This window comes from Stegastes partitus, unplaced genomic scaffold (genome assembly GCF_000690725.1).
Source record: "Stegastes partitus isolate 25-593 unplaced genomic scaffold, Stegastes_partitus-1.0.2 Scaffold2460, whole genome shotgun sequence".
NCBI lineage: Eukaryota > Metazoa > Chordata > Actinopteri > Pomacentridae > Stegastes > Stegastes partitus.
The window spans coordinates 41,205-55,684 of record NW_007580191.1 but is presented as its reverse complement, the minus strand read 5'-3'; the positions used below and the strand labels follow the sequence as shown (position 1 = coordinate 55,684).

Genomic DNA, 14,480 nt, shown 5'->3' with positions numbered 1-14,480 from the left:
GGCCCTCTCTGCCCCGCCCACATTTACCGCCTTCTGCTCGCTTCATCTGCATCGCTGCCGACTGTCAATCAAGCCAGCCACGCCCCTTGCCCCGCAAACTGTTGATGATTGTTTAAAAAATTCAGTATTGATTTATTTTCAGATTGGCCACCTGATCTCTGGATTTGACCATGAAAACTAATAAGAAAAAAAAATCCTGAGCTGGAGGAATGCAGTATTTCATGATCTGTGATCACTTCTTTTCCAGTTCCAGTCTATGGGAGCCAGGGCTTTGTGGAGCCAGCAGCTAGCGGACGTAGTGATGCTGCAGGTTTTTGACACTTCCGGGTTGGCTTCATTTTTCAGGGCTGGTTGCTATGTCCATCTTTTATACAGTCTATGGCAGCGCAGTGGGTGACCAGGCAAAGCTCCAGCTGCACCTCTGGCTCCGAGGGAGAGGCCGTTCCTCGCCGTGCTGTGAGACGTTTAAAGGAGCTGCCGTCGCCGCCATTGCGGGTTCGGTGAGAGGATCTCCGGCCGAAAAGCTGATGACTTCAGCAGCCGCCATCTTCTGGGAAGCCACGCGCACACCAGCTCCAACAGGCCTGCAACGGGGTATGACCACAACTTTTATTTTGTCGAATTCACGTTGGGCCCTTTTGTAATGTGTGCTTTTGCATTGTTCACATAAGTGTCATGTTGTTCATGCACTTGTGGTTGCACTTTGCAGTATTTTGATACCCAAGTGAAGGTAGTTGCTCGTAGGCGGTGAGAGACCACTGTGAGTATGAAAGTATTTGTTCATGGTCAATGTGAAAGTTGCCTTATTACAGTAATGAGTCAGGACCGTGTGTTTTCTCATTTACTGTAATAAAATTCTGTAATGTGGGATTTATATTGTTTACTGTGGGTTTCACTGTTTACTCTGCTCTAATAATTATGCTGGGGTTAAAGAGCCAGATAGTAGACTGATACATATGTCTTGCACATAGACAGTCACACACCCAATACACAATATACACACTATGTAGTTATTTCTATTCTTGAACAAACCTGGACGTTGTTCATAAAGCCGGTGGAGCAATTAATTATAACAAAAAAAGAACTTTTCGCATTGAAAATCAAACGGTTATGTTCGACTGTTAAATGTATTTAAGTCAGCAAAAAACATTGTCTTCTAGGTACTTGTCATTATTGGATGGAAAAATCACACATAGTAGGATTTTTTAAATGTTTTGAAGCATTTCTTTCCCCTCCAACTGGATTAAACTGGACGGAGTGATGAAGAGTGTTCATGTATTTCTGTTAAAGTAACTCGTTGGTGATGAGTTTCTCACCTTCTCGTTTTATTTTATTTTTTTCAAGAAGAAATGCCAATAACACTATTTCCATAATTTAGTGAGAAACAAGTGGGAGCACAAAATGTGACATTACAGGATACATAACGAGGAGAAAACATTCCTTAATTGACTTATTCAACGTTGTTTATTTGTGTTTTACATTAAAATAAACACACACGGTAGATATAAAGCATTCAGAGCCACTAAATTTAAAAAAAAAACTAAACAATAAAGGTGAAATAGTAGATATCAGCAACGCTCGAGAGTTTGCTGTGAAAGTAAAATTGCACCGAACCACAACACAGAAGGCATCAAACACCACAAACTCAAAGGCAGTAATACACCAGTTCAAACACAAGAGGGCGCCGTTGCACTTTGGTGAACACGCAGGTGTCTGAGGAGCTCCGCTAACATGCAGGCGGGTTTCCTTCATCCTCCTCCTTGTGGAACACTTTCCCGTCAGGCTGTTGTCTCCACTTCAGGGCGGCTCCGCTCACTCCGTCCTCCTCCAGCCTGGCCTGCAGCTGGAGGACAAACATGGCGGAAATAGTTTTTAAAAAATGTTCTGCAAAGTTCTACTAATGTTTTCAGTTTAGTTTTTTTGTTTTTTACGTCCCAGAATGTTTTTCTTACAGGACGATACCTGAGGACGCGCTAAAACGGTTTTGCGGGAACACTGTCCAAACATTCTCAAACCTGACACTGAGAATGTTCTTTCCTTTGTTATTGCTAAAATGTTCTATAACGTGTTCCCTCAATGAAAAGGCAACATGTTCTGTGTTTGATATGTTACATCACTGGACCGCTTTATAGAACGTGACATAAGGCCTTCGTAACATCTGGATAGGTTCTATTGAACGTTGGTTACAGAACGTTCCTCCTTTGTTGTCTCAGAACATCAGCTGTGTTCTTGACAACATCCTCTGAATGTTGACATTAAGCAACATGGAGCTTTACTAGAAATTCATCCATTCTGTCAAGACTTGATTAAAACATTTCCTTTGAACAGTAGTTGGAGCTAGCAGGTGGTGTTCTGGGTATACGTCTGGATCTAAATGTGTTTTCTTTGTTTAAACGTTAACTTTCCGTCGTCCTGTGATCCACTCTGAATGTTTCTGGCATCTCGGGGTGGAGTTTGGACACTTGCCTTCTTCAGGAGTTCTTCTTTGACTGCAGGGTTGTTCGGATCCACAGAGGAGTCGTCCAGTTCGATCCTCAGCTTCACCACCTGCCTTGTGACTGTTTAGAAACATAGACCAGAAACACGTGGAGCTGGTTTAGTGACATCCAGCACATGAATGCAAATAACTGAGCAGAGGTCAGTCAAACACTCACCACGGGGGTCGTAGCACACAAAAGGGAACCTTGTTCTACAGTTAAAGAGCTTCCAATTCATGGACATCTGCAGTGATGTCGACGCACAGAGGACTGTGATCGTGTCATTTGGGAGAAGAAAATGTTGGAAGAATGAAAAGTGGAACCTGCTCCCATCAGACCAGTAAAATGTCCGATTTGAGTGCAAGCCAATCCAATGCCAAGTCAACTGTGGCAGTAGTTGTTGGAGCTGCTTCTCGTCGCTGAAGCTCCTCACAGTGGCCAGGTCGTCATAATGCTTCCTGCAGTACCTCTGAGCATCGGACCAAGTCATGGGCGTCTCCACAGCAACAAATGTGCGGTTCTCCGGTGTTCCTGCAGTTTGAGCAGGGAGATAAATTCACACACTGAAGTTCTAATTCATGTGACCAAATTCCCACCACTTCATTCAAAGCACAAGATAAAAACTGATTTAGGTGAACTTTACTGAAGAGAACAATTTAATCACAGAAACCAAATGTTTAAATACCATGACTGTGGTAATAAGTACGTAACAACTGCTCATAAAACGTGCTCTTACGTAATGTAGGAAAAACTAGTTTGAATTTTTAGTAGTAATGATCTTAAAGACTTGTGGTAATGAAAATAATTACTAATCAATTAAAAATACCTGTAAGTGGGAAAGAAAATCTTATTTGCCATGCTCAGTATAATTTGTTGGTTGAACATAATTTCAGTAGATGTTGTCTGAACTCAAAGACTTGATGCAAATGAATAAGCAAATTTATCTTTGTGGTGTCCAAACATTATTTTGTCTGTGTGGAGTTCTTATCTGAGATTGAAGCATAACATGGATGTCCTTACCTCTGTAACAGTAAAATGGGTTCTCAGATGTGCATTTTCTCATGAACCACCTGCGCAGCTTGATCACACACAAATTACCCATCCGAAAAGTGGGGATACCATGCCTCCAGTAGTGGTACTGAGCTCCGCTCCATGTGAGCCCATCCGACCACTTCCAGTTGATCTCAGCGTACAGACCGATCCAGAAGTCAGAGGCGTAATTCACAGATGAAAGCAGGCTCCTGAGTTGATTCACCTCTTCAGCGTTTTCAATGGTGGCCAGATCTGTGTATTTCTGTCTGCAGTAGGTCTGAGCTTCACTCCAAGTCAAAGGCTTGTCGACAAAGTAGTAGTGACGGAGGGGGCAGGCGGGGAGGATGAGCCACCCTGTCAGAAAAACACAGAACTTCAAATTAACAAAGTACTTTTCTTCCATTATTACCCAATCACACGCGCTGTTTAACAATGAGTAGTGGACTGACCTGAGAGACACCAGACACCCAGCCAGACGCCCTCCATCATGATGCAGCTCTGTGGACAGGGAAAGGAGGCTCTGCCTTAATAATAGAAATCTATGGAAATTGCCCTCCTGCTCAGTTTCTCTGACAAAGATCATTGGTCTGCTCTCTGTATGCAAACATGCTGCAGTGGATTACTGTATGGAAATGGGTTTTTGTAACAGCATGCCGTCCAACATGGCGTATTTTCAGGCCATCCATGCAAATGCAACAAATAAGATGATACCATGCAGGCACTGCTTGAAGACAGATGGATGTACAAATGTCACAACATCCACTTTTTATTCAGAATTCAAGAAAAAGTAGGATATTAAGTGTTTTTGTTTGTTTTGTTTTTTTTAAATGAAATTCAAGTTATCAATATACTGACATTATGATCCCAGTGAATGTTTTGCTGAGAAACAAGCTGCCTTCACCAACAGACTACATGTTGTTGCTCGACAACCACAAATTCTCCAATTTCCACTCCGTGAATTCTTGAGTTATGGCCACAGTGGCCTCTCACCACCACAATCTGATCAGTCCAGTGTTCTGCTCCTCTTCTTCTGTTCCTGGTTCGTAGATTTTCCCACTTTACAACACAAGTTGCCTTTTTATGGGATTTTCACTGGACTTCCTCCTGACAATGTAAATTGTTTTTTGTTTTTTTAAGTATATATCAAATGTGTTCACAGAATGAGCGATAAAAACAGCTGATAGTTAAAATAAAAATAATCAATTCTCCAAGTTGTCTGCCTGAGCTTTTTGTACATCTGTTTCAACTTTTCGTGATTTTACAGCTGAAAAGAAACCGAGATGACATCAGAAGCTACTTCATTTCAGTGCAACACTCCGACTATCTGAAGATGTTTAAGATGCTCATGTGGCGGTTGTGTACCGTCTCCAACCAGCCGTTTGTTCACAGATTTACAGGATGCTGGTAAAAGACACTGATGTTCGGTCACACAGCCGTCACCACAATAATAATTACTAAAACGAAGAAGTTATTCAGCTAATTTTTCGCAGTGACACCACGGGGATGAGCTATTTTCCATAAACGAGCCAGTCACAGAAGCATTTTGACTATATTTTACCAAGTACACCACCCGTACAAGCCAGAGATTTACCACTAAAACAACCTTATTCACCATTTCACACAGAGCTTATTATTGATCGACCCACACAGCAGACTGGCAAACTTAACGCGGGGTTCACCCCTCAAGTCTGCAGGGGCCCAGCAGAGGGCACCAGCATTGCATCCAGTGCCCGTGGGGAAATTATACATTATAAATAAGGCAAATAACTGTATTATGAAAAGAGATGGAGGTGGGATCATTAACCCTGCTCCACTAACAATAACCTAAAGACACATAAACAGAATAGAACAAACTTATGAAATATTAAATGTGAATAAAGCATACAATTGCTCATTTTAAACAGTGTTGGTAAAACCATTTCTTTGCCATGAAAATGCCATGCATAGCGTTGGCAGGTATGCTTTCAGGGTGCACACTGATAAAGTACAGAAACAAAATCAGTTTGAAACAACAAAAAGTGAACAGAAAAAAAGAACTATATCTACGTACCACAGTGAACCTTGAACAATCATATTTGCTCAATAACTGCCAGAGGCGTGTTTCTGCTGCCACCCAGTGGTGAAGGAAAATCAGTTCAGGTATGTTTCATGAATGTAGTTGATTTTTTATTTTTTTTTTTTGGCTAGTGAGAAACAATGCTGGGGTTCATCATTGAAGCAGGAAGCTGTGGCCTCTGTGACAGAAGCGTGAAATCACCCAGCGAGTCATTTCGCCACCCAGCGCTATGGAGATCACAACGCTGTGCGCCCTTGTTGGTGAGTACTGTACAACACTTCTAATATATACTGCTAATACATTTTTAAAAAGTGATAAATGTAGATTGGTTTGTGATGACCTCAGGGATTCTTGTTTTTTTATATACCAACGAAGGAGGACGTGTCTGATTTCACAGCTGAGTTTAACACAAAAACAACAGTTTCTACTTCACTCAGTGGTTTTATAGGCTTGAGCTGAAACTGTTCGCAGATTTGTTGAATAACAGAAATGAATTTGCACCGATTGCATAATATATTAGTTACCGGTCAGTCAGTTTTTGGCTAAAATAAATAAATAAAAATACAGGAAATATTTTGGTGCTAGTTTCTTCATTGGCAGGATTTTGACATTGAGTTGGACTGAAGATGGTCGAGGATCTGACGTGCTTCGTGAAAATGTTTGCTTGTTTGTGGACGACGTAGAGGCTGGATTGTATTTCCTGTACATACCGTAGCATGGCAGTGTGAATTGGTTTGAGCTGACACGTGGTCTCCACTTCAGCTTTTCCCTTTTTCGTCAGGCTGCCACAATTCCTTCAGAATCATGAATACGACATTAAGGCTGCAGAGAAGCTAGAAGAAGAGTGTGAGGCGTGTTATTAAGTTTCCTGCTTGTTCACGACAGCAGGAAGTCAAAAGACTCTGTTGCTCTATGTGGATTTCTTTGTTTCTTTTTTTTAAATCTAAAACTTAATTTGTTTTCTTGTTTTCTTGCAGCGTCTCTGACGGTTCTTCCGGACAGATCCCAGTTCTTCCAGTTGGAGTCCATCTCTCTGAGCTGTGAGCAGCAGGGAAGCTCTTCTGGGTGGACGGTGATGAGGAACACATCCATAAACGTAAACCAAAAGTGTTCCACATACGGGACAGAAATACCTGAATTTGGCTGCGTAGTCGACGACCTTTTCCCATCGGACAGTGGAGTTTACTGGTGTGAGTCTGGAGCCAGGGAGTGCAGCGACACCGTCAGCATCACTGTGACATGTGGGTTTAAACAAACTTCAAGATATTTTGTAGGAGAAAAAACATTACATTGCAGCAGGCCCTGGAAGCATCAGTGATATGAGCATGACAGGAAGTTTACTTGTGGTTTGCAATGCTTCAGTACAAAGACGTAACCTGGATGATGAGCAAGTTCTGCCTGAGTCTAGTTTGAAGTTGAGGGTTGCAGCGTTTTGAGTCTTTGTTTATCGTTGTCTTCCAGTTGATTCTGTGATTCTGGAGAGTCCGGCCCGTCCAGTGATGGAGGGAGAAGCTGTGACTCTTCGCTGCAGACACAAGACGAGCTCGTCCTCCAGTCTAACGGCTGATTTCTACAAAGACGAGCTTCTGATTGGGAGCAGCTCTACGGGAAACTTTACCATCACAAATGTTTCCAAGTCTGATGAAGGACTCTACAGGTGCAACATGTCCGGAGGTGGAGACTCACCGAGCAGCTGGCTGCTTGTCAGAGGTAAGAAAAGCCTTAACCTACTTTGTTTCCCTTAAAATACACCTTAAGTCAGCTGGATGGGTTCCAACAGCAGAGGACCACAGGAAAACGATCATTAGTCTTTGACAAATGATGGCAGTTAAAACCTATTCTGGGTCCCAGAACCTCCAGTCGAAGTTAACACCAATTAACCAAGGTTTGAAGTTTTCTGTCTGAGTTTTGTTGCTGATGGTTTGCATCTTTTTTATGGCCTCAGTTTGCCATCGAAAACATACATCCACAAAAAGATAAAGCAATGCAACGTCAGCCTGTTTAGGGAAGGACAGCTTCATCTTGCATCCATATATTGGGTGGGAATAGTTGCCTCTCAGTGCAGAGAGCTCAAAGGACTTCAATAAAAAAGCTGCACGGACAGACAAATGTGTGGAAATGGTGTGACGCAATCGTGGTGACGTGGTGCAGAAACTTAAAAGAAAGACAACAGGAATTAAAAAGGTCTTGTTCCAAACAAAGTCCTGAGTAAGTCATTCTTTGCCATCTCACCATGAGTTCCTGTAGATGAGATAATACTGTTCATGTTTCTTGTTTTTTCTTTCTTTCTTTTTTTTCCATTCTGCTGTTTGTGCATCAGGACTTCCTGAGTCGCCCTCGTCTGCCTCTGCACTCGTTCTGCTTCCTGTGGTGAGCGTCTACCTCTCACTGGTCTCAGTGATGCTGCTTTGTCTCTGCAGAAGCCACAAAGGTCAGACTCGTGTCAAGGAAGTAAACGTGAGCTTACAATGTGAACAGTCACGTTTCAAAAGATAAGTCCAACAACAAAATGTGCAAAAGCTAATGATAAATTACATGATTACCATGTCTTTTGATCCGATGCTGCACTACCTGGTTGCGCCACCAGGTGGAGCCTCTAACTGTTTATTACTGCCGCGGCTGAAGGAGGCGTCACTCAGACTGCAAGCAGTTCTGTGATGGCAAGCGGAGAGGATTGTGGGGGTTCAGCTCGTCAAGGGGCACCATGACAAAGACTTGCCTCCGGCTTGCAAACATAAAAAACAGCAACATTCACAAGGCAAAATAACGAGTGTGGCCAAATTAAAATACAAATTACTGAATAATTATGAGGCATAAGTTATGAATATTTAGAAATTTAAGACACTTGCGTAACAGTGAATGAAACCAAAGGATCAGGCCTTGGTATGCGCTGATACCAATCGTTGAAAGATAGAATCCAGACTTTAAACTTGAAGACAATAGTAAAGTCCTCGTAATGGGGCTGGAGGTTTGGGCCTATTATTGCAGCTGTTTCACAAATAAAACAAACAAAAAAAATCAGTCATCAATTTCCACGTTTCATCCTGGACCGTCAGATTGTTTTCACACATCACCGCTGAAGGGATTTATGTGCTGTGATACACTAACAAGCTTGTTGCTGCAGGTGAAGTCGACCCTGCAGCCGTGTTGTACACCAGCACACGGACGCGCAGCAACAAAGGTGAACGCAAATATCCTTCCATTAAAGTAAAAATACTCCATTACAAGTTAAAGTCCTGCATGAACGAGTGAGTCAGGGTACTGCTGCAGCTGCTGCATGTTTGAGCTGCTTTGTTTTCACATTCATATGCAGGGACGGTTTAGATTTTCGGTGTTGGGTCACTCCAGCATTCATGGAAATTAAACCTTGTATGAAGGGAAAAACCACTATTTGGTCGACAGAAATGTGAGAGGTGTAGGAGTACACAGCTTTCAGGGTCAAGAACAAACTGTTATGTTGACTTTCGACAGCAGGTTGGTGATTCACTTCATCAGGCTGACTGTTTAAATGGTAAACTGGTGTTTTTTTTCTCATAAATGTTTCTGCAGCTGAGCCGCCGAGGACTCGCTCCTTTTTATTGACCTCTGTAGCTACGTACAGACCTGTTAGACGGACGTACAACCCACACCCTGTGTTGACCTACAAGCCCTGCAGCTGACGACGGGGAACCTCCCACCGGGTTCTGATGGCTTTTAGGTTCTTTATTCCAACTGTATGCTCAATAATCCACATGCAAACCACAGAGAAACCTCGGCGTCAACCTTAGAATAGGAAAATCATCATTTACTGTCACACACTCAACAATCACTCAGGTTGGTTTTCTGAACATGAATCGGTCAGTATTTTTAATTTCTTGCACTGTGGGGGAAAAAAATCTGGAAACAAATCTGTGAAAATCTCAAAGAAAAAGTGGCAGAAAACAAAAAAGTAAATGTATGTAAGTATATATGTAAAATAATGACATTCTAAGTGGATTTAAATGCAATGAAACTGCAATGTTCAGAATAAACATTGTAAAAATGTAATTAATATTTGTACAATGCATATTTCTGTTACAGTGTAAATTAATACTTTTTCTGTGAAAAATATGATTGTCATTGATGTGGAATCTTTTAAATCTGCGTCTTTCATCGTGCCACGTTTAGATTCATGCATTTTTTTGGGGTCTGAAATCTTCCACAACAAATGAAAACTGTTGATATTATCTTAAATAATATCAGTAGGTTACTTTCGAGACGTTTTTCTATGTTCTTCTTTGTGGAACATGAGAAAACAACCCGTGCATGTTCACAGCAAACACGTTGGACCTCACGTTCATCATTACAGAATATGAGCTTCTAACATATCAGATTTAGCCATAAAAGTTTTGACATGTAAAAGACTGAACACAGACTCACGGCTTCTTTCGATGCTTAAATGTTTAATTTTTTCGTAAGGGAAGAAAGCGCAGAAAGCATTCAGTGTGCTCTCATCTACAAGACAAGCCGTCTACTGTTTGTGCAGCATTAAGCAGAAATGCAGCTGGAAAATGAGACGTATGAGAAAATGATGACAAAAACACACATCAGATTGTGTTTGTGCTTTTTGCAGATGAGTTCTGGGTTCGTTTCAGCTCAGCGGTTACATGAGTATGATGCTACAGACGGACGGCAGCTTGGCGTCACAGCGCATGTCATCCAGGCATCCGCCTTCTTTTTCTGCAAGATCAGAAGCGCAGGAGTTAATTAGTGCAACTCAAATTTCGCTTTTCTGATGATGCGTCACTGTGTGGACAAACACTGTGGAGGAAAGAACATCGCTCAGGATGACAACAGTCCACAGTGAAGCCTCGATACGACCCACTGCTCGTGTATGGAACCGATTCCTCCAACACTGTCCTTGGAGCTGTTTCTGACACACTTGTGCATTTACAGCTGCTTTTGTGAGTCACTAATCTATGATCCTGAATAACCTGCACCACTCATACGTCGAGGCTGGTGGACTTGCCTCCGACGGTTAGCTGCAGACAGTGGTGCTCGTGGTTTGCTGACTCTCCGCGACAAAACTGGGTGAAATGTTGGACTCCTAAGAAATCGCTCCAGGACCAGGACGGATTCTGTTGGACAAAAGAGAAGACCGTCTGAGTTCATGTTCATTAAAGGAACGTGAACTTCCACATGATAAATTGTGATGCATTGTCTACCTTTTGGGTGTTGTGGCCTCCAACCCACACTTGTCCATGCGTGTGTCCGAAGCTCTGCATAACGTCGCGGATGTCTTCAGCGAACGTTTTGTCGAACACTGATGCAAGCGTTGCTCCCGCCCCCTCGGCCTCGCAGTGTTTCTGCAGCGGAGACAATGACACAGCAAGTTTTTCTCCTGATTGCTGCTTAAAGGGAATCTAAAGGAAAGATTGATTTAGGATTATCGCTTGTTCCCCTTGTGAAATACGCAGCTCCGCCCATGTTTGTGATTGGTCGCCTCGAGCCAAAGTCGTGACATTCGTTGACCCTGGGTTGTCTGGGTGCGGCCACGTAGTGACACTGGCTGTGTTTTTCTTGCTTTGTTGTACTTTGTACAGCTTTGTTTGTTGTGCCTCCAAGTGTGAAGCCTAAATTGAGGAATCATCGTGGTTACCTTAGCTTGAGTCCAGGTCATGGTTCCTGGAACGTAGAGGAGACAGTGAACGCTGTACGTAGTCCACCCATGAGGGCACGATGGAAACCAGCCACCAGGAAAGAAATCATCTGATGACGAACACAGAAGAAGGCTTGATGGTCAATCTCCAGGGCAAGACATGTATGAGGTGAAGTTTTTCTCTGTTTGTCTTGCGTTATAGTGACACTCTGAAACCGCATCATCTCTCAATACATGCATTACTTCTAAGTTGTCCAGCAGAATGTTTCCTCTTACGAACAATGAAGACCTTATTTAAAAAGGCCCCACAGTAGAAACTCACTGCCGACCAGTCTGACTGCACGAACATGGTTCTAAAATGAGCTCGAAACAGCAGAACTGTCTCAGTTCTGGACCTGTTGGCCGTATCCGTCTGCACGCTGACATCACGGCCCTACGTGGAAAAGAACTGAACGGAAGAGGTGAAGAATCACAAAATGAGAGAAGTTCGGTGAGCAACTAAAACCAGTCGAAGCAGCAGTAACCTGGAGGTCTGGAGGGAGCCATGGAACCACGAATCACAGCTGCAGTGTTTGTCCTAGATTTAAAATGTTAGTTTTTAACTTGACTTGACAGCAAATACTCTACTGTTCAACTCAGAAGTAATCTAATTACTGTAATAATCAGTGACGTTGCACAGGATGCACTCACCTCTGCTCATAACGAGTGTCTGTTAATTATTTCCATCTCTCTCACCTTAAACAATCCACAGCTTCACACTGTGTCTGATGACAGATAAAAATAACTCTGATGGAAAACAGACTCACATTCTGGAATCATTGGCGTTGTCGGAGGTTGCGTTGTCGGAGGTTGCGGTGTTTCACTTAGAGGACCTGTAGGACAGAAAAGACAGACGGTGCTTGAAAATAAAAACTTATTTCACTGGATTTATTTATCTTCCAGGCCCCGTTAGCCGTCCCACCTCTTTGTGCTAAGCTAACCTGCAGCTTCTCATCCAACTCTCAGCATTTAAAAGGTTAGTCTTTGATTTGACGTCACAGCAAATACTCTACTGTTCAACTCAGATGTAATCTAACTACTGTACGGTGTTATGAATAAATCTGATGAAATATGGACTCACCGTCTGGAATCATTTCCTCTGTCGGATCTTCCGTCATTACACCTGGAAGAGCTGAAGGACAGAAAAGACAGACCGTGCTTTAAAATAAAAACTTATTTCACTGGATTTATTTATTTTTCAGGCCCCGTCAGTCATCCCACCTCTTGCAAAAACTGCAGCTTCTCACTGAACTCTCAGCAGAGAAGCAAATATGCAGGATTTGCAACATTTAAATATTTAAAGTAAATGCAACCATATTTAAGCTACTAACATTGTATCATATTGAAATGTAGCATCATAAGGTTGAAAAAAGCTAATTGTCTGCATGCAAAGTTGACATAATTGTTCAATAAATGTCAGTAATTTACGATGAAACGTAGCGGAGGAGCGTTATAAATACAATAAACACTCACCAGCAGCTTGAGTCAGAGCCAACATGGCACTCAGCAGCAAAGACGCTGCCAACATGATGATACGGATGTTAGAGATGAAGATAACCTTTGTAAAGACAGACAGACACTTCAGAGAGCTTTGTCTGAGTTTGTCGACCTGTTACCTTCTCTTCCTGTGTGGGGATGTCGAACAAGCTCCTAAATACGAACCCTGACCGGTACTGAAACAGGATCAGAAGGCACACAAGGACACGGACGCAAACATTTACTGAACCTGTGATCCAAATTAAAAGAACAGTTGCAGGGCAGCTTCAGTTTTTTCCAAGAAAAGTGACTCATGTTGTCATTGTGCGTTTGTTGGCGTCGCTCCCGACACGCCTTCATTCAGCTGCACGCCGTCTGCAGAGCAGTCAGAGCAAACTGTAACGGCTGCTGTCGTTATCAGTTTTCAGATCACAAGTTTAAAGTTGTTCTTTACTCGCTGGCTTTTTAGGGTCAGTTCCGTTTTCAGGACGTTTGCGCTGCAATGACTCATTTTTGTTGCAGAGGTTTTTTCTGATTTTCTGGTTTTAAATCCACATAAATGTGCAGCATGGATATACGGACTGGATTCGACTCGGCTAAAACAAACATTTGTTCACGAAACCACGCCGGCTGAGAAATTCTCGAGAGTCGTTCAGGCTTCATGGAAGAATTAAACGTAAATAGAACTGCTGCAGGTGTAATGATCGTGTGTTAGATATTAGTGTTCACGCTCCAATTGAACAGCGACAGTTCAGTTCTTTCAGCCATCACTTGCATTTATTTGCATGTGGATGTGCTGCGAACAAGGTGAGGTTTGCATCCATGGACAGCTTTTCATTTTTTTTCATGCATTGAGGATCTTTTAAATCTCTTAAATCTCTCCAAAATGATCAAGTGTTAAAGATATATATAAACTTTCTTGCCCTCCGTCCATAGAGGTTGATGTTCTGAAGAGTCTGAGCTTCACACTAACTCTGGTCTCCATTGATCAGCCCTGTGCCGAGTCTGAAGCAGCTGCCTTTGTCTGGTGTCCACAGCTCCATAGTGACAGTAGTTGACTGTCCGTGGAGTCGTTGTAGGAGGACGACCACTGCAGCCCTGATCAGTGCTGCTGTGGCTCCTTCTGGACCTCCTGGTTCCTGCTCACTCTGGGTTTTAGTTGGATCCTTTTCCATCTTTGTGTCACAGTCAGATTTTTCAGCTCCTCTGTTCACTTCTGTCCACAGCTCATTTTAGAAGCACATTGTTGCAGTTAGGCAGAAGTCACAGATATAAATCACAGAAATACATAAAATAAATCACTTCTACTGAATTAATTAATGCACAAATGCATCCATGTGACATAAAAACTGATTTGTGTCAGATCTTAACAACAAATACGACAAATATTTCACACAAACAGGCAGCGTTCTGGTGTCAATACTCGACCAAAGCATGTAAAAACACAGCAAGGATGTAAAAAACAAAAACACAGCAGCATCTAAACTGTAAAAAACAAAAACACTGGTGGTACATTTTTAGCTATTTTCTGATATTTTACAGATCGTCTCTGTGGTATTCATTTACATGTTAAAAGCAAAGAAACAGCGCAAATCTGTAAATAATGTCCACATATTAAATCAGATGCCATTATTTAAAAAATGTTTGAAAGAAAATGTATGTATATTAAAGATTGAAAAATTACAGATGTAATCAAATTAAATCCTAGAAAAATAGTGTTATATGTGCATCACATGTTAACTGTAAGAAAAAATAAAAAAAAAATAAAAATAAAACAAACAAA

At 42.1% G+C, this 14,480-nt stretch overlaps 2 protein-coding genes across 2 annotated transcripts; one reads left to right on the top strand and one right to left on the bottom strand.

Annotated features, from left to right (window-relative positions):
* Window positions 1-5,794: 5,794 nt before the first annotated feature.
* LOC103375088 (sialoadhesin-like) lies at window positions 5,795-9,364 on the top strand. Its single transcript, XM_008305289.1, has 6 exons — window positions 5,795-5,825; window positions 6,543-6,806; window positions 7,027-7,275; window positions 7,886-7,996; window positions 8,690-8,746; window positions 9,115-9,364. The coding sequence occupies exons 1-6, from the start codon at window positions 5,795-5,797 to the stop codon at window positions 9,222-9,224; spliced, it is 822 nt and encodes a 273-aa protein (XP_008303511.1). The 3' UTR covers window positions 9,225-9,364.
* A 602-nt stretch (window positions 9,365-9,966) lies between these two features.
* On the bottom strand, window positions 9,967-12,842 carry LOC103375087 (regenerating islet-derived protein 4-like). Its single transcript, XM_008305288.1, has 7 exons — window positions 12,695-12,842; window positions 12,303-12,353; window positions 11,989-12,054; window positions 11,183-11,292; window positions 10,749-10,889; window positions 10,553-10,661; window positions 9,967-10,263 (listed from the first exon to the last, which is right to left on the bottom strand). Exons 1-7 carry the CDS (start codon window positions 12,747-12,749, stop codon window positions 10,187-10,189), a joined length of 609 nt encoding a protein of 202 aa, XP_008303510.1. The 5' UTR covers window positions 12,750-12,842; the 3' UTR covers window positions 9,967-10,186.
* Between the last annotated feature and the right edge of the window lie 1,638 nt (window positions 12,843-14,480).